General features: G+C 38.8%; 1 protein-coding gene across 24 annotated transcripts in view; it reads right to left on the bottom strand.

The window, feature by feature from the left end:
- The window catches only part of ebf3a (EBF transcription factor 3a), a 142,605-nt gene extending 129,362 nt beyond the window's left edge, over nt 1-13,243 (bottom strand). For 23 of the 24 annotated variants that reach the window (XM_009306901.4, XM_009306905.4, XM_009306906.4 and 20 more), the window contains exons 1-6: nt 12,519-13,243; nt 12,111-12,267; nt 11,727-11,790; nt 11,398-11,453; nt 8,862-8,935; nt 7,316-7,384 (exon numbers count right to left, since the gene is read on the bottom strand). In XM_009306901.4, the coding sequence (XP_009305176.1) occupies nt 7,316-7,384; nt 8,862-8,935; nt 11,398-11,453; nt 11,727-11,790; nt 12,111-12,267; nt 12,519-12,652 (554 nt within the window). In that variant the 5' untranslated portion in view covers nt 12,653-13,243. 24 annotated transcript variants of the gene reach the window in all.
- Nucleotides 13,244-20,771: the final 7,528 nt, after the last annotated feature.

Here is a 20,771-nt window from a genome sequence, read left to right as displayed (position 1 = left end):
AATCATTTATTAGAGATGAGTTATTAAAACTATTATGTTTAGAAATGTGTTGGAGAAATCTCTCCGTTGAACAGAAAATGGAAAAACAAGAAGGGGGGCTAATAATTTAGAAGGGCTAATAATTCTGACTTCAACTGTACATTAAAAAAGAGCAAGGAGACCGAATCTAACCAGCAATTATGCTCCATACACGTGTGCCTAAAACCGTTTCACAACCTACACCAAAGCAGTACACTTTCAAACATCTTAGTATAGTCCTGCGTGACACTATTCTGAGTTATTTTTCTTTTCATAGTGGAGATTTACACTCTACCTTTGCTTTGGCCACTGCTGGACTTGCTCATTGAAGGAAAAAGCTCTCTCTCTCTCTCTCTCTCTCTCTCTCTCTCTCTGATGTTAGCCGAGGCTTTGCTGACTGTCTCATAAATAAGGAGTTGCTGTGCACACCTGTGTACCTGCAGCAGTGAGGCTGTTACCTGGCCAGAGATATATTTGCTGTCTGCAACCTCATTAATCAGGTCTAATGGAGCTCCGGCACTCTCCTCCTCACACACGTGCGTCTCTGTGAATATAAACACACATATACGTGCATCCTCCAAGACTGCTGTGGCTCTACTACAGCGGGTACAAGGACTTTTCAAATAAAACATTCATACACATATATAGTTCGTTGAATGTCACCTGGACAAGGTAAGATATAAATAAATAAAAATATTACTCTCGTGGCTGGAGGCAAAAGCAGCTGTTCAAGTGCCCTCTACTGCACCATTCAGTGTCAGGCACACTTCTAGCTGGTTTTATTTCTGATTAAACACAAAGTTTAGGTGGTATATTTCAGCGATATAGTCTTTTTTTGTCTCAGAATCATTTGCTACTTGATTTTGTCAGTCAGAGTCATGTAATACTGAATGTTCCCAGTCTAGAAAGCATCTGTGCCTTAAAAGGACGAATATTTGCTACTTCATAAATGACATATTAGCTTAAGACTAGTAATGCATAACCTTAAGGTACTAATGTGAGCATTTAAACTGAAGATGAGGTACAAATATGCTCTCTAATGCTAGTGCAAAAATGTTTGTACCTCTGTTATACCCTTATTTACACTTCAAGTGTAAATGGTGGGCTAAATTTGGTCAATAAAAATTTCTAAAAGTGAATTTCGCTTATGTTAAGAAGTGCATAGAAAGTCTTAAAAGGACGAATATTTGCTACTTCTAAAATGACATATTACTTTAAGATTAGTAACGCATAACCTTTTAAGGTACTAATGTGAGCATTTAAACTGAAAATGAGGTACAAAGATGGTCTCCAAGGCTAGTGCAATAGTGTTTACACCACTGTTATACCCTTATTTACACTTCAAGTGTAAATTGTGGGCTAAATTTGGTCAATAAAAATTCCTAAAAGTGAATTTAATCTAGTAAGAAGTGCATAGAAGGTCTTAAAAGGATGAATATTTTCTACTTCTACAATGACATATTACAGTAATACTAGTAACGCATAACCTTTTTAGAGACTAATGTGAGCATTTAAACTGAAGATGAGATACAAAGATGCTCTTTAAGGCTAGTGCAAATATGGTTGTACCAATGTTATACCTTTATTTACACTTCAAGTGTAAATTGTGGGCTAAATTTGGTCAATAAAAATTCCTAAAAGTGAATTTAATCTAGTCAGAAGTGCATAGAAGGTCTTAAAAGGATGAATATGTTCTACTTCTACAATAACATATTACCTTAAGAATAGTAACGCATAATCTTTTTAGGGACTAATGTGAGCATTTAAACTGAAGATGAGATACAAAGATGCTCTCTAAGGCTAGTGGAAAAGTGGTTGTACCAATGTTATACCTTTGTTTACACTTCAAGTGTAAATGGTGGGCTATATTTTGTCAATTAAATTTTCTAAAAGTGAATTTTGCTTATGTTAAGAAGTGCATAGACATAGAAGGACTTCAAAAAACGTATAGTTGTTACTTCTAAAATTACATATTATCTTAAGACTAGTAGTGCATAACCTTAAGGTTCTAATGTGAGCATTTAGACTGAAAACGAGGTACAAATATGCTCTCTAAGGCTAGTGCAAAAGTGTTTGTACCAATTTTATACCTTTATTTTACACTTCAAGTGTAAATGGTGGGCTAAATTTGGTCAGTTAAATTTCCTAAAAGTGAATTTCGCTTATGTTAAGAAGTTTATAGAGGGTCTTTAAAAGACGAATATTTACTACTTTTAAAATAACATATTACCTTAAGTCTAGTAGTGTATAATCTTAAGATACTAATGTGAGCATTTAAACTGAAAATAGGGAACAAAGATGCTCTCTAAGGCTAGTGCAAAAGTGTTTGTACCACTGGTATACCCTTATTTACACTTTGAGTGTAAATGGTGGGCTAAATTTGGTCAATTAAATTCTCTAAAAGTGAATTTCATCTATGTTTAGAAGTGCATGGAAGGTCTCCATGCTAATAAACAAGGACTAAAGCTTTCCGCGGAGGAAAAAGACAGGCCTAGGAATTAACACTTAACACGGGCTTAATTACGGCACGCACGCGCCTGTGAAAACCTGCCATTCAAGTGCATTGGTAAATAAACCTCTCTTTACAGGTGATCCAAATGCGTCTCGCTCCAGACAGCCCTCTGTTCCAGCGCTGATATGTAATTAAAATCATCTCCAAAATTCTCCTCGACAGGACGGGCCTGAGCCAAAAATGTAAATGACATTAAGGGAGACAATGAATTGAATTTTGTTTAATGTCCCTTTTGCTGGTGCTAATTTACATAGCGCTTTTCCAACAAAAGCTCTGACCTTCTAAATGCTGGCATTTGCTCAGCACCGAGAGCAGGCCTGTGTGCGGATGAGAGGGAGGAGGTCTTTTTAAGTAGCCTGGTCGGAGAAGATACAAACAAAAGGGCAAAAAAATGGAGGAACGATCTGTGTTGGTTTTTAAAGATTAAAAAAACCTGCAACAGGCAGAGAGTGCATACACAAATTGTTCCTCGGCATATGGCTCCAGGAAGACCTAGCTAATAACCAAGCGTAATCCCTTCTGGAAAGGTCCTCCGGTATGAAAAAAAATTAATGAATGTTTAGCTAAATCAGCACTGGGACCCAAATACCACGCGGTCCGAACAGGTGCAGGAGCCTTGGCGAAATGAGCTACATAAACCGTCCTGCTACACAACTGTGTACTCTGTCAAAAAAAAAGTCAATCTCATGAATTATTCAGTTGAGGGAGGGGGTTGGCTGTCAGAGGTCAGCATGTCTTGACCTTTCTGACAGGAAGTGAAAGGGAGATCGGTTGGCTAGGAAAACCCTGATCGCTCTTGAGTCAGAGAGGTATTATTAGTTCTCGGACCGATATGGGGGCGGTAAATGATCCAACGCCTCGCTCTTGACATGTGTGTTCAAGACATCACCTACAAGAGTTCAGGACTAGCCGAAGAACTCATTTCTGAGGCTCAATCTATCTTTCAAAAATACCAATGAATAATCTATGGTGAAACAGGGTCGGGTTGTAAAATATTTAAAGATCCGTCGAGGTTGAAATTTTGTAACAGCTGTGAAATACAACCGAGTTTCTCTCAATGTTTTTTTCTTCTTCTCATGAAGAACCTAAAGCTGCACCAAAGTCCAAGAGAAATAGTATAAACAGATGTCTGGCTTGACTACAGGAAAATAGGACACATTTGGAATGATAAGTCTCCTAAACTCCATTGAAAATGCCAGAAGCGAGCGGGTGCCAGTTATTGTCCAAGCCTGTGCCAACGAGCAGTATGCCTGGCCCATGTGCCATCTGGGAGAATGTGGCTGAAAACGTTATTGATAATGGATCACCAGATCTTCTGGTCACCATAGCCCTGTTTAGCAGAACATTTTCTCCCTTTATCTGTCTATCTATTTGTCTATCTATCTATCTATCTATCTATCTATCTATCTATCTATCTATCTATCTATCTATCTGTCTGTCTGTCTGTCTGTCTGTCTGTCTGTCTGTCTGTCTGTCTGTCTGTCTGTCTGTCTGTCTGTCTGTCTGTCTGTCTGTCTGTCTACCTACCTACCTACCTATCTATCTATCTATCTATCTATCTATCTATCTATCTATCTATCTATCTATCTATCTATCTATCTATCTATCTCTATCTATCTACCTACAGTATCTCTTTATCTGTCTATCTAACTAGTCACACTAGTTAACTATTTTAATTGCAATGCAATTGACCCTTCCTCGTCCACTCATACGGTGTCACTTTGGATCTAGTGCACGTGCACTCAAAAGGCGTTTATAAACGGTGACTGAGCATGCTATATTTTAGCTTCGCATGAAACTCCCTTGTGTACTGTAGCGTTCCACTTTTTCCTCAGAGACCAGAAAAAAAGACGGACCTAACAAGACATTACCCCACAGGATTGGCTTTGTGATTACAAATTAGCTTTATATCATACACCCCACCTGCACAAACGCTTCAGTCATTTGAGGTTCATGTTTCCATGCATTCCAGCCTCTCTCAGCCGCCTTGTTCTCTGAGCGTTGGATAAAATCATCTGTTCACAGTTGTGATATGCAGACAATGCAGTCGGCTAATGAAGCACATCTGCTTTTGTGATCCGACAGAACGGATCGCCCCTCTATGAAAATGATCCTCTCGAGTCTTTCAGACGCCTCACAATCAAAATGTGAGCTTTTTTTATTCGCCGTTTCAACCTACCACAATATCCCTCCTTTTTCAGAGTATCAGACCTTCTTTGCACTGTTCTCCTTTTCCTCTTTTACTAGTGTTACACATATTGTTCACCAGATTGAAGCACAAAGCGCCAAGACATCTGATCCGTCCACCTCTATTTAGGCACAATACAAAGCCCAGCAATTTATGGGAAGAGTCAATGCGGTAAATATCAGCGAAACCCTGCTGTAAAGTGTTCATGTTTTTTCCTTTTAAAGGTAAATACATCGTATAAGCCTAAGTTGGTGGGGAGAATCGACTCTGACTGCCTGAGACTCTTTTCAGGATCTGCTAAGAGGAAGTGATATGTGTTTTATCTTCTGTTCAGAAAACCAAAACAAATCCTCCTCCTCCTCGCCGGGACTCCTCTTTTTTTCTCTCTCTCTCTCTCTCCCCCCACTAGCTTTTCTTTCTCTTGCGGTTGAGTTACAGTGAGTGCATGAATGTCGGTCCTGTAACTAATTACTGTTCGCACACTGTCAGAGCTCTTCAGCACGTCTGTTTAAACAAGCTAATCATTTAATGCAAAGATAACCAAGGTTGCTGGGATTGATTCGCACTCTTTGAGGGTGTTTACAAAAGAAGAAGATGTAAGGAATCTTTATTCCTCACTAAAACAGGTTAAACTGAGAGCTCTGCCCCAAAACCTAGGGGTTTGCCTACGTAGGCAACATTTTAAGGCATCGTTATGCTAATGTAAAAAAAATATTTCCTTCCTATGTACAACTTTTCAGTCAAGTTTGCATCAGTCATTCAAGGCTAAGTAGTTTGTAAATGAAGTACAAATCTTTAAAAAATATGTACCGCTTGACCTAATGTATCTCTTATTGTCTAGAACTTTTAATTTAGATCAATGGTCTCAAACTTGATTCCTGGAGGGCCGCAGCTCTGCATAGTTTAGCTCCAACCACCTCCAACCCCTGCTCAATTGTCTCTAGTAGTCTTGAACACCTTGATTATTTGCATCAGCTGTGTTTGATTAGGGTTGAAGTAAAACTGTGCAGAGCTGCGGCCCTCCAGGAATCCAATTTGAGACCTATGGTTCAGATCAGGGTTCACCAATCTCGTTCCATGGAGGTCCGGTTCCTGTCTGGGTTTAGCTCTAACTTGCCTCAACACACCTGCCTGGGTGTTTCAAGTATACCTAGTTAGACCTTGATTAGCCGGTTCAGGTGTGTTTGATTAGTGTTGGAGCTAAAATCTGCAGGACACCGGACCTCCAGGAACAAGTTTGGTGATCCCTGGTTTAGATGCTGCCTGTATAGGAAGCAGAAATCAAGACTGCTTACTTGGTTTTACAACAGAGCTCTCCTCACTTGAAGTGTTTCTCTGAAAATAGTCTGTAGTACGGCAGGGTTTCCACATTATGACCACATGACATGAGAGCGGGAAACGCTTAGACCTCCAAACGCGCAAGCACGACCATCATTTCGACACACAGGGCATGAGTCCTTTTTTCCAATGCTTCACACACTTCATGCACAGTGAGTGACAGCGGCAACTGGTCACTGCTATTTGATTACTAATAAGAGAGATGTTCCCTCTGTCAGATACCAAACATTCCCTGCTAAGCAAACAGCTATTTCAGCAAGTCAAACATTAGCATTGCTATCCACTGGTGGCGCATATTTCGTTCCCAGCTTTACCCATCATCTCACCCCCCAATCTAATTTCTCACTCAGTGGACAGGCAAGTTCGTGATCTGGAGATAACTTTGCTACAGCTACGGCGAGAAAACAAGAGAAAGAGAGAGACTCTCGCTGCTGGCAGCGCTTGCTGGTTATTCATGGCTCTTTACAGCAGATGGAAACAGAGAGACTCCTGGCTTTATGAAGCAAGGTAGGCTTGTTCTAGCTCACTAATCTCCAAGAGGCCCGGACTCGAGCAGCCAGCGCTCCCTGTCACATTTACCGTTTCAGCCGCGAGTCCAAGACCTGCCCTGCCGTAATCCACGTACATGCTGCCACCGCAGGGATAATTGGACAAAAAGGAAGAAGTGTAAGTCTCGCAGAGTAAGTGTAACCTTGAGCCAGACTCACAAAGAGAAACATAAGCTGCAGAAAAAAAAGAAAGGACGTCAATTACCCACTCGGCAGGAGCTGGTGTGTTTGAACACGCTTTCCCTAATGTGATCAACATGCAACCGCCAACAGCCAGCCCAGAAACATTACTCATTTCCCACCGGCAGCACTACAGAGTGCAACGTAAAGACGCCTTTTGCCTTGAACAAATGCACGCTTGCAGACGTTGCAACGTTACTGCTCTGCCACGGCACACAGTCATGCCACAAAGCCAAGCAAGAGGCGCTGTTTACAGAGAAGATAAGCAGAGCTGTTGTTAACAAATTAGGATGAAAGAATCATGAATGTAATGCCAAACGCTCTCTAGATGTGGTAAACTGCTTGCAAGTCTGGAGGAAAGCACTTCCCTGACAACTCACCAGCAATTACACGCTCCCTAAAGACACCCCCGGGTTTCCACATCAACCCACCTGCGCGGCACACACCGCACAACAACAAGGGGCAAACCCAGGCCAGGCAAACTCTGAGGCCGCAGCGCCTTACACTCACAGGAATCAAAGAGAGTCTTACCTGTCGATGATCACGGGGTCTGAGGGCGTCTCGTTCCTGTTTCCACAGCTTTTTTTGTCACAACACCGACTTGGGGAGAAGAGCACACAGAGAGAGAGAAAAGGAGACAAGAGATATTAGAGAATCAGCAAACAGCTTGCATGTGTCTATCGTCTTTGAGCACCGTGTGTTTAGATTTATTCATCTGACACACACTCTCTCCCGTCCTCTTTTCTAGCTAACCGCTGAGGTGTTTGGCGTAGGTTCTGGCTGAGCCTGATGGTGTTGTTGGTGGCTGTGGTTCTCGCAGATGCGGGCGGCGGGTAAACACGGAGCCCGGCGCTGTGGCTGAAGGAGGGAAAACAGCATGTTTTTGGTGTTTGTCTTAGTGCTGAGAGGAGGAGAGGGGGTGCCAGGAGGCTGGGAGGGGGGAAAGCTCTCTCTCAGCCCCAGCTTTTGTTTACCTCTAATTGTCAAGCTGTTGTGTCTGGAGAGGATGCAAGATGCCACCTTCAACCAGGATTTCTGTGGGGCACTTATTAATTACCAGCTCAAAAAGCCTCCATCAGTCTCCTACAATGTGCCAATGCCTCCATTTTGAGGCCCTGAAGATGCTTCCATTATGCTTTCTTTAATTAATGTTGAAATTACAGAGGGGAAAAAAATGTTATGCCTCTTGAATTTAAAGAAGCCCACTTGTATAATGGTTACATGTCTAAGTGAGCTAAATTAACACCATATGGTATGGAAAACGCGTAAAGCTCCTTAAAGCTGACAGCTAAAGTGATTAAGGTATGTCTATGGACCTCTGCTTGGGACTCGGAAACGCATCTGTGCGGTTTAGACGGAAGCAACACAGTGCGGTGCATGCAACTTTTTTCATGGGTAAAGGAGACGCCTAAAAGTTGCTATTGTTGTTATGTTGATGTGGCGAGACCTGCAAGGTTCTGATTCTTTTCTGATTTGGTGGACAAGCGGATGCTTGTTTCCATGGGCGTCGGGTTCTCCTCCAGTGCAGTTATTTTATTTGTTGTCATTTTAAGTTTTAAAATAACCGCAGGATGTCTCTGAGGTGTGCGCGTACAAATCCGAACAGCTAAAGTGACGCACTGTTAAACGGCTGAGGATGAAAAGCGCTTTCCAAAATGCCCGAGTGCATTTGCGTTGACCTCTGTGTGCGAATTCAGATTCATCCTCTATAGTGTTAAAAGTCCAGTGAGATCCTTCTCAAGTCCGATGTCACCTAATGATCCGGGGAAAATGCGCTTTTGAAGTAGAACTTCTGAAACTCGCAGAACAGGGCGCAAAGCGAACCGTAAATCATTACGCATAAGCCGGCTGACAATTCTGAACATTTGGATTCTTTTCAGCGCATCCAGGCAGATCTATTCAGGGATTCATTGATTTTCTGTAAGGCTGATGCTGGGAGGCTTGGATGGGCCTACATCATGTGCGTTATGCATTTATGAAAACATGACAAGACATTATGCCTAATAAAATGCAATTACGCAGTCAAATGTTGTGCTTTATAATTAAATGAAAATGTCAAAAACACGTGTTTTCTTACCTGCACATAATTTCGTGTGTGAGAAGAACTCGGCACATTTCTGGGTTTTTGTCTTGTCCTTCATAAATAATAGCCTTGAAATAAAAGTGACATTTTTAAACAGGCAGGTTATATTTAAATGAAGCATTCAAAATATAAAACACAAAACTGCAGCTATTCTGCATAAACAAATAAACTGAAATTAAACGGACAATCATTAAATGTGTTCATATAGCACAAAGTTCGGGTTCATCAATTAATAATCGACAAGACAAGGTGCGTAAATAAAATCCATTTAGCCCACATAAATTGTTAAACAATGCTTTATCTGTAAACCAACACACACATGTCCACGTTCTAGAGAGATAACCTTTGTGTTATTAATTTGCATAAATAAATATGATGTTTGAAATGAATAGCAACACTTGGCCCGTCGTTGCGATGACAAATTATACCACATGCATATCACTTTAGAAATGAAGAGTCGCATATGCTTCTGTTTAGATCTTTGCGCTATTTATTTGTGGAATGATAATAGAAATCACATAGATGTCGCTTCTCCGACGCAGATGGCCGCGGTAAATAATACCCATAACCGTACACATCAACGCGGTTATAATCTGCAGATATTTAGGGGTAGAGTGCTAATGGGCAATCTGTTGTTTATTTTGAGCCGCTAACAATGATTTTTCTTTAGATAAAAAGCGGTGTCGGGGGGTACGCTTGAGTAATTTTTGAGCATTGGCTTTAACAGATGGCGTTTGGAGCTGTAGGTGCGCACGGGCCTTGGTGCTTTTTGCGCGTTCTGTCTCACTCTCTCCTTCTCTCCCTCTCTCTCTCACTCTCTCTCTCTCTTTCTCTCCCTCCCTCCCTGTTTGCCCTGTTCCCGTTATGATGTACTGTGCAAGAGCGCACTCCAACGCGTCCTTCCGTGGGATCCGTGTGGCTCATTGAATGCGCTCTTGCACAGTTTATCACTATATTAAAAAATAAAAACAGTACCATTCATTCATATAGCTATACAGGTACAAAATTATTAGTATACTAAAATTAAATACAAGTGGTTGGGAATAAAAATACGTGCAATGTGCCTAAATAAACATGGCATAAAAATAAATTAATTGCATTAAAAAATATGATAATGCATGTTTATAATTAGCAAACTTTTAAATCCTAATTTATCAAATGCATGCCGAACCAAACGCTGGTTTGCACATTCTCATTACATTAATTTTGTTAATGAAAATCTATTAAGATATAACAAACATGTACAATTAAAACGCTTATGCCAAATCTAAAAATTGCAAACAGCTAAATACGCACTGTGTAGAATTTATCACAAATTATTTGTTGTGTCCCTATTTATTTTTCTGCCTCTCGCTGAAAATATTAGGAAAAGCGTTAAGTGGCTGTTCAGCACCATTGACTCTTTGATCATGTTCATCTCTATTCAGAGGCGCCTCATACAAAACCTTCATATTTTCTCTCGTGTTATGGATAAACTACAGATGACAAGAGCTTCAAAATCAAGCTAAAGATCCGCCCTTTTCTTTACTTTAGCGCCTGAAATGGACAATAGAAAATGAGCTGAGAGTGATTTCAGAGAACATCTGAGTACAATATGAACTCAAGTGTCAGTCTCACGTCTGGCGTTTTATTTTTATGCCTTCAACCAGATTTGATTACAGCACAACAAAAGTGAGTTTTCACGTGCGACAGCGCGATCTAAATGACACACTTAAATATAGTAAGTGCATGGCAATTAATAAATATTGCACTGACAATGAAAGACGCGCTTTAAAATTATTGTTATATCATAAAAGGCGCAGTTATTAATTAAAACTATATATTATATATGAATGCATTAAAATAACATTTTTGTGATTCGCAATTATACGCACATGATCTAAATCCAAAAAGAAAGAAAGAAAAATAAACCGATTTAAAAGATGCAGCCTTATTGAGCGCAATACTCAAATATGGGCTTTGACTATTATGTTTCATGTGCGAGGGTAAAACTGTAACATGCTTGATAAAAAAACTAATCCCGAAAATTATAGAGAACAATTTAGATTATTTTGCATTTATCATCAATAAATATAGATATATACATTTTATTTTTAAATGCGTAATTAAAATATATATTCACATTCTTGTCTCCCCCGCTTTTTCATTAATTCGCAATAAATTACCATGAAGCTACACGAGAAGAAAAACGTGGTAATGTGATTCATATTAAATTAAATCTGCTAAATAACCTCCCCCCATTAATCAGAGCAGTCCAAAACAGAGACACGGCTTTACATTACAGTGTCCACAGTAGTAGTACTACTACATGTGAATAAATCGAGTTATTTTATTCAGTAATAAGAATAAAATGCTCTGCATCTCCGAGAATACGCATTTACTTAAATCTGTATTTACTAAGAGAAATGTGGCAGTGTGTGACCGAAGCATGTTTAACTGAAACTTAAACATACACGTTATAAAATATACTAAATACACACAAACACACACACACACACGCACGCAAGAGAAAATATATAAATGTGCTTACCTGTTTTGTCATGGAATCAATTAACCGTACATAAAGATCCTGTTCTGTTCTGACGCCTGTGGGAAATTATTTGTGTTTTTCAATGTGGAAAAAGTCTTGTGAAGGAAAAAAAATCTACACAAAGTTTCCTCGGGGAAAAAAATCAGAATGTATTCCTGAAATGTACTATTTAAAATATTTATATATACTATAATCGAAGGTTTGCTTTATACTAGAAATACATTTGTGGAATAAACTGAACATATTTTAAGTAAACTAAATGTAAGTCAATATGACTCCACTGAGTGAAGAAAACACTTGTAAATCTACACAGAGAAATTTACACTTACCGTTGCTGTACAATAGTTGTAGTTTGTAATGTATCCCATTGTTAGTTTTTTCACTGTTAGGTTCCTGAAAATAAGCATTTGTTTGGGGTCAGATTGGCATTACTGGAATGCTGAGATTTTATTTTTGTATATTTATAAAATGCATGCATTTTGTCTGTATGCATGTTCTCCGAAACACATTTACGCTTTCATCCAGCAACTCTACTTCTAGTTTGTATCAATCCCCGGCAATAATGTGTGTAATGCATGTATCTATTTAGTTTAGTGTTTTGCTTTTCTGTGATATCCGTCAAAAGTGCTTTACGGCGCACGTGTTTCCAAAGATTCTAGATGTGGAACTTTTTTAGCTGAAAATTCAAAGCAGTATTCCAGAGTGGCGCTTACTTTCTCCTTTTCCACAAAGTCCACAAAAGCTGTCCTTTCGATCTCCACTGGCTGTCCCTGTCTGTCATAAAGCGCCAGGACGAAGTGGAAAAAATTGGATTTTCTGAGGTTGGATGGCGGTTGTTTCTCATAGTGCGCCCGTGCCAGACCAACTCCACTGCGGGGGAAAACAAGACACCAGTGTGGGTTAAAACAACAGGCGTACACACTTGAGATACAGATAGATGTAGATAGAATGAAAACATGGGAGAATTCTTGATTTGTCACTTAAACTGTAATATGATGTAATGAACAGGGGAAAGCGGCGAAGAGGTGCATGGGGAGAGTGTAATTGATACATGGCATATTGGGGATTTAGGGGTCGATCTGAGAAATGCATTAAAAAATCGGATGATTTGGCAAACGTACCTCTGGGCGGCCGTGTGCGCATCCACCACCCCAGCCGTGTGCATCCACGATCGGACCGGATTCATGCCACTGCCCAGCGGTTCCTCTTTCATAGTGGTTCCCCCTCTCGGTATATTTTCCTGAATACCAAACATTAAAACAGTTCGCGTGCAACCCACTTCCAGCCAAAGAGATGAAATGAGAGTGTGAGCGAGGGCGCGTCGTTTCTCCGAGAGCCCCTTCGGATAGCCGTGAGAGTTTGTTTGGGATTTGTCGAAAAGAAGAGAAGAGAAAAAAAAGCAGTCCCGACTCCTTCTTCAGTCCGTCCTGCGTTGGCACCACATGAACGATTCAGCGCGTAAAAGATTCTCAAGCCTCTCCAGCAGCTTGTTTGGATAGATGAGAGATCCTCCCGTGGAACAAGTCGCGCAAATAGCCGGGATATTCGACTTGTTTTAATTCAGTTAAACATTTCTTGCAACTTTCGCTTGTTGTTGTTGTTGTTGATGATGATGATGATGATGGTGATGATGCTCTTAGCTTGGTGGCATCCTATAACAACAGCATCAAAAAAGGCTTCGGGACACTGCTGAATCCACCACTTCTGGCTCCAAAAGACAAATAAACGCGTAAATGATCACCGTGGAGGTGTTCCCGGACACGGGAGAGGATGATGAGGGGCCTTTAGCGCGTCTTTGCAGAATGGATGGAAGCATACAAAACTCAACCCTCTATCCCCCAGGACTGGAACCTTTCCCGGGAGCCAAAAACTCCAGACCCACGGGATCCACGCTGTCAGAGGATGACGCGCACGTGGGCGGGGCTTTGCCCATACATGGAGAGGATTGACGCTTCCTGTCGCTGGGCTTTAAGCTTGGACCGTGAGTACGTACGCGAGTGGAGTCACTGCCGCTGCTGCTGCTTTTCCAGTGAACATCATGTCAAGTAATCATCAGAGAGGAACAAAAAAATGAATGATAATGAAAGCCGGCAAATAAAGCGCGCGGCGCGCAGGAACTATATATCCTGCGAGGTTAAAACTGCCATGCAAGTTTATAGAGTGCAAAAGAGGGGGGTGGTGGGGTTGGGGGGATAGAAATAATAACGATAATAATAATAAAAAAAGGAGCACTGACCACCCAATTCCTAGCAGCTTTCCAGAATTAAAAAGAAAACAGAAAGGCCATCGTCGCAATGACAGTGCCAAACGTCCCTGGCGCCTAATTGACAAACGCAAATCGATTCACCGGTTTCTCCTCTGATTACTCTCAAGTCGAGAAGGTGCACTGGCATTTTAAGACTAGATGCTCCTTATAATAAACACCCTGGGCATCTGCATAATGGCGTAATGCGCGCGTCCTAAATTATGGCAACATTGACTGCTCCAACCTAAAACACACTTTGCGTTCTGCGTTCGTGGAGCGAGCCGAGGCGATGCCAAACTCCTAGTCCTAGCGCGTACACGCGTTAATTTTGTAAATTATTGCAGAATTACATCTGAAACTGTGAAAGGACTCGGGGGAAACATTGCGTCCACCCTCTCCTTCTATGCGCAAGAAGTAGGATGTCTTTTGTAATAAAAATATAATCATTTATCGGGACAATAAGGGTCATTTTCTTTCTTTCATTTGCTAAGGTGCTCGTGTCTTCGATATTGGCAGACTCTGCATGTATGTTAATATTTGAATTAAAAGGAGAAAATGGAAGTCCGATGTTGGTTATCTGGGGACCATGTGCGCTGGAGGGAGGGATGGATGGATGGACGGAGAGAGGAGAAGAGAGATGTGTTTTACACAGCAATCTATTCTGCTAGTGTTGGGGGTTAATGACTATTGCCAAAGATAAGTGAATTATCAAAGCTGTTGCTCTTGCCTCGACTCAAAATCCATCACATTGCATCGTCGTCTAATTAAATACGTAAGTAATAAAATTATATTTTACGACAATTTAAGATTGATATGCTTTTTTTGTGTGTGTCTATGATTCGCATTGACTTTGATCTATGCATACGCTGAATGCCTGTGTGAACTAATGTTAAATGACACTCTAGCCATTGAATGATTATTGTAATTACTATTATTATTATTATTATTATTATTATTATTATTATTATTATTATTATTATACGTTCATCTTAATCTCGTGAAATGTTATTATAAATCATTGTTCTCAAAAAAAGAAAAAAAAATGACGCGTGTACTAATAAATCTAATGCATCCGGAGACCTATTTGGCATGTGCTGTTTTTTTTTTTTTTTTATTATCATTTAACGTTTGTATCAAATGATAATTTTGTTATTCTTGTATATTGCCATAATAAATATTTCAGGTTTGCTAACTCTAGGCCTAATCTGCAGTATCTCTAATACAGATTACACACCAAAGCGATTTCAATCTGATTACCAAATTAGGGTTTTAGTCTAAATCCCTTTAAATCTGATACTGTTGACTAGAGAAGTTCAACAATCCCATCGCGTAGGTAACGATCCCGTCCTAAAAAGGAGTTTTAAACCTTATTTGACAACAAATGCAGCTGCCCCTCTATTTTGGAAGATATTAGGCGAAAATGAATGCAAATCTGTGTTCAGAAGCCATCTGGCCGGAGACTGGAGAATCAGCTGCTCGCCTGAATCCATCTCGGCTCATTTCTGAGGCTCATCTGGAGCCCGGAGCCAAAGCGTGCAAAATGCGCTCTTTAATTCAGCAACTTTCACTCCACGCCGTTTGAAAATAAGGTGCGGGACAAATTTCTGTTTTATGACACGAAACATCCGGCATGTTTATTTGGAGAACGGCTTTAATTGCGTTTTTTTTTTTTTTTTTTTTTTGCATTTCGCAAGTGTCAGATGTCAGTTTTTGTTATGCAAAAAATGTGGAAGATTAAAAGCGCAGCTACAATATTGCATAAAACATTTTATGTAGAGAAAAAAGTTAGCCAATAATAATAATAATAATAATAATAATAATAATAATAATAATAATAAATATTCATGTATTAAATATTTAGATATTTAATTGTTGATTTTTATTTTTAAAATGTCGATGTAACATTATAATATAATAATCACTCTTATTTCTTAATTTTTGTTGAAAACATGACATATAAAAGCTTTATGTTTCTAACTGGAACCTTTATTTCTTTAAAGTGAACGCTGCGGATTGAGCTCTATTCTGTCTGCCCATGTTAGATCTTATTTGGGGAGATGTACTAACCGAGAGCGCAGGACAAAGGAAAAGTTAGTCATGCAGAAGGTGTGTGTGGGTTTGAATAAGATTTGTTCGGCGTTGCCAAGACCTCCCGAAGAAACGACCCTCCTCCTTATTGTGTGTGAAGTGTTCCTTTTGTGTGAATTTACGGGGTGAGGCTCCAATGATCCCCAACAAATTTGCATTTAAATAGCGACATCAACCGATTCGCGTGCCACACACCAGTGGCTTTCCCAGATGTCAAGGCAAAGTCAGTCAGATGGCCAGTGCCCAGATGTCCCTTCCACGCATCATACCAGCGCACCACGACTTTCCCATTTGCATCTTTGCGTACGGCCAGATCATCCAAAAGCCCAGTTTTTGAATCTTAAAGCAGAAATGACACCTGCACAAACTCCAGAGAAGCTGGAGGTGAGGCTTGGCCGTGATAAAATTGCTCGGAGAAGGGTGAGGAGGGCCTGTCTGTCTCCAGCACCCCAGAAAAGCGTTGACATGTGCGTTCGGGCTGGTGTTGGCATTGAGACATGAAATTAAATTAGCAGTGCTGAGATTCTAGTGCGTAAAATCGGACAACTGACCACTCAGAGAACGCGTCATGTAGTGAAAGGCGTGAACCAGCTCATCATAACTAATGTAGAGATGCTAAGAGACGCGTTACCTTAGGAATATCAATCCGAGAGTTTCTGGATTTTACAGAGCGCAATTTATGTGTAAACTTGACATTTCAAGTCTTCATTTTCATATCTGCATTTTAAATCATGACTTGAAAATAATTTTCTGCGTTTGTGCTGGGTTTATCTAATAGGGATTGGGAGAGCGAAAGAGAGAGAGAGATGGAAATCAAAGATGCGTAAACGTCAGTGCATGACAAACAGGGCGAATCAATCATTCGTCTTTGCATTTTTAAACTGTTGCATATGTTCTCTTCGCCTTAATCATGACAACTAATTACATCGTTAATGATCAGAAAAGGGAAAAATGAGGGCAAATAAAATCTTGATGAATTATGTGCATTGCTATTAGAGTCAAGTCATCGTTCCCGTCACAGTTTGTTGTCGTTTCTGGCGCCTTTAAATGCACTTGAGCTTATTATATTGCATAACATTATTTTGGCCATTTGTTTTAAAGCGTAAAACGAATGTGTTATCCATATATAAAAGTATACGTTCTATTTTTTACCGCATATAAGTAATTAAAAACAAGTAGCGTTAAATAATAACAAAGCATAAATAATAAAAATCATGAATAAATAATAAATTAATAGTTGAAAAATAGACAAACATTATACTTAATTATTTAGGTTGTCTAAAATATCAGAACCAATATGACGGGTCTCATTTTCTCCCTCAAATATACATTTGGAGCATCGGTCTAAAGGAATAAAACGTGAAATAGATTAAATTATTTTCCGGGGGAAACAGCAGGAGCTTTTGGCGGAGCATCTCTAAATCTTTGAAGGAAATTTGATGAAGAGCGCCTCCTTTTGACGCGTCTTTGGAACAGCGCTTCAGATCAGAGCACAATTAAACCGGGAAGCGCTCTCTGATCAATAGCTGAATATCGATCAAACATAAGCCAATCAGTTTCTGATTTTCTTTCAAAATCTACTAGAATTTATCACCTCACAATGTTGTGTGTTTTATTCATATTTGTAAAAATCAAATAGATTAAAAAAGGCGAAGGAAAACTTCGAAAACGCAAACGTCATTAAGTTTAAGGGAATCATTTCTTAACCTAATTTCTTCAATTAACTCGTTTTGCACTCACAAATATAAACATTTAATCAATAAACATAAGATGATGTATTTGTATAAAATGAAAGAAATGCAAATAAAGTATCGTGTGACACGCTGTCGTGTCCAATATCTGCTGATGCTTTTATTTGCACACACACAAAAAATCTTCATATCCAGCAGCATCTGTATTGTGCAGAAGTGCATGTGCTTGCAAAATGCATGTGTTATTTCTGTGTGAAACAGATCGTGCTGAGGGCACCTTCACTGTGAAAACAGGTTTCGATTAGGTAATTTTAGATATTGTAATTGGCTTTAATTAAACATGTATCGCGCTAATTAACTCAGATTTTTGCTCAGCCGCTGGGACTCCCGTGTCGGCTTTGATACAGTCGAGCAGATGTCCCAATACAACTCCAGTGACAATTACAAACTTCAGCTCTATAGTTCTCTGGAAATAACTTCAAACCTGACGACATTAAACAGGTCACATCGCTGGATGTTCAATATTCATTTGAGTGCATTTATTTTAAACTAAGCATTTCTTCCAGACGACCCTTCGATTTGATGTTCGAACCCTTCGAACAGGAGCGATAATAAATGTTGATATTATTATATAACTATATATAACAGTAAAATTATATAATATAATAAATTATATAAATTCATACTATATATAAAATAAATATAACAATAACAATTCTAATAATAATATAATATCAGTTATATGAATTATGAATTGTATAATCGTTAATAATATAATGATATAATATAATAATAACAATAAACACCCTAACAACAATAACAATTATTATCATACAATTATTAGCCTGAAGTTCGTTCTTTGTGTGTCAGTGTAACAAAGATCGTGATTCGCAGCTGATTTTAAATGAAAACAGCAGAACATGTGAAATGGGCTGGTTATGTCGAGGTTGCCATATAATAATTAGCATTTTCATTCTGCTGCCGAAATGAAGAGGCAGAGAGAGAAAGAGCCCGAGGCGCAGCTCCAGGCAGCACCTATAGAAAGAAAGGAGCGGAGAGCCATTCTACACAATTAACATGTAAAATATCCAGTGGAAATGGACTCTGAAAAGAGACGGAGCGGGTCAGCTCCACCTCATTTCAGCAGATCCCGTAAACTCTCGTGATTACAAAGTTTACCGGAGTAATTAACGGCGCGGGGCCGTCAGCTGCACCTGCGCTCGGGGCCCCTGCACACACACACCCTCACACACTGAGAGATTTCAGCACTCTCGGTATTAAACAGCTTCACCCTGCAATGAGTTTGTCACCAGCAGCACGTCCTTCATGAGACGTGATTGACCTACTTTCTCCCGGTTATTTTCTCAAATCAGACGCTCGTTGGGAGCTTGAACATCTGGCAACCGAGAGGAAGAGCCACCAGTCTGTCTGTCTGTTCAGGCCTTTCTATCGGCGTTCAGTCACTTCTGCCCCTGTAGGTGAGACGATCGCAGGCTTTTCTGGCACGGAAAGGACCATTATGTGGTGCCATTGCCCCACCTACAGGCCTGAGGGGTGAAGAAAAAAAAACTAGTCTGAGCCTGAAGTCCGCCTGCATATGCTGCAGAAAAGAATAGACGGGTAACATAATTAAGTAACTAGGTGCCATGGCTTCAAGGTTATTTATTTATTTATTTATTCATTCATTCATTCATTCATTCATTCATTCATTCATTCATTCATTCATTTATTTACTTATTTATTCAACTTATTTTATTTCTGAGGTCAGAGGCCGCATCTGATGTAGAGTGCAAGCAATGGTAAAAAACATTTAAATTAAATTCATTTTATTTCTGAGAAGCACGGTACATCTGCTGAATAATTTAATAGAATAGAAAAGAATTGTATTTAACAAAAATAAATAATGAACTTTAGCAATAGACATGATAAATTAGACAAAACAATCAGACAATATAGTTATTATAGTTACAATTTGCTAAATTATGCATGTCTATCTATCTATCTATCTATCTATCTATCTATCTATCTATCTATCTATCTATCTATCTATCTATCTATCTATCTATCTATCTATCTATCTATCTATCTAATAGAAAATGTAAATGCTACATGTGAAAGCAACTTTACAACCAGTGTAAGCACTGGTTAATGCTTATTAAATTCCCTATTCAGATTATTATTCCGATTATTACTACAAACATATTCATTAAACTATTTAGAATGGCTTTCCTGAGATTAAAATGAAGAAAACACCAACATTGGGACTAAGAAAAAAAAAAATGACATCAATTGTTTTGAGATCAGCTTTTGAGTAAAACATGCATAACAATCAGACAATATAGCCTAGTTATTATAGTTAATTTTTTGTTTTTATTTTTACTAAATTATGCATGTATCATCTATCTATCTATCTATCTATCTATCTATCTATCTATCTATCTATCTATCTATCTATCTATCTATCTATCTATCTATCTATCTATCTAATAGAAAAGCAACTTTACAGCAATAGTCATTCCTTATTCAGATTATTATTATTATTATTATTATTATTATTATTATTATTATTATTATTATTATTATTATTATTGGTATAGTAGTAGTAGTAGTAGTATTTTTATTACAAACATATTAATTTAAATTTGTTTTCCTGACATAAAAACGTAAAAGACAATAACATTGGGACTAAGAAATAAAGTGACATCAATTGTTTTGATATCAGTTTTTGAGGAAACCATATAGATCATAATCAGACAATAGTTATTATAGTTAAAATGCACTAAATAATCATATTAATATTACAATCTGTTTGTCTGTCTGTCTGTCTGTCTGTCTTTCTATCTAATAGAAAATGTAAATGCTTACATACAATATGAAGGCAACTTTACAGCCAATAGTTATTCCTGGTTCAGATTATTATTATTATTATTATTATTATTATTATTATTATTACTACAAACATATTCATTAAACTATTTAGTATGGCTTGCCATAAAAAATTACATCAACTGCTTGACTCCCTGACATAAAGATCCAGAAAACACCAACATTGGGACTGAGAAAAAAAAGGCATCGCAGATGGTCAGCAAAGATCATAATGTAAGAGACTTTGAGTCAGTAATAATTTAGCTGACAAATTGCGAGTACACTAGAATTGCCCACTTCCCTGAATAGTTTAGAATCCAAAGCCACACTTATACAAATGACATTTAAATGCAGTGTGGTTTACCCAGAACAATCCTAATGCTGTCAGAAAGCACACAGCATCACAAAACTATGTGTGTTTATGGTTAAAGCAAAATGGAAACATCAAAATGGTACTTCCAGGATAATCTGCCAAACAAAACAAA

Source organism: Danio rerio, chromosome 12, assembly GCF_049306965.1.
Source record: "Danio rerio strain Tuebingen ecotype United States chromosome 12, GRCz12tu, whole genome shotgun sequence".
Classification (NCBI taxonomy): Eukaryota; Metazoa; Chordata; class Actinopteri; order Cypriniformes; family Danionidae; genus Danio; species Danio rerio.
The sequence above is the reverse complement of the archived record's forward strand: the minus strand, read 5'-3'. Positions and strand labels throughout refer to the sequence as shown.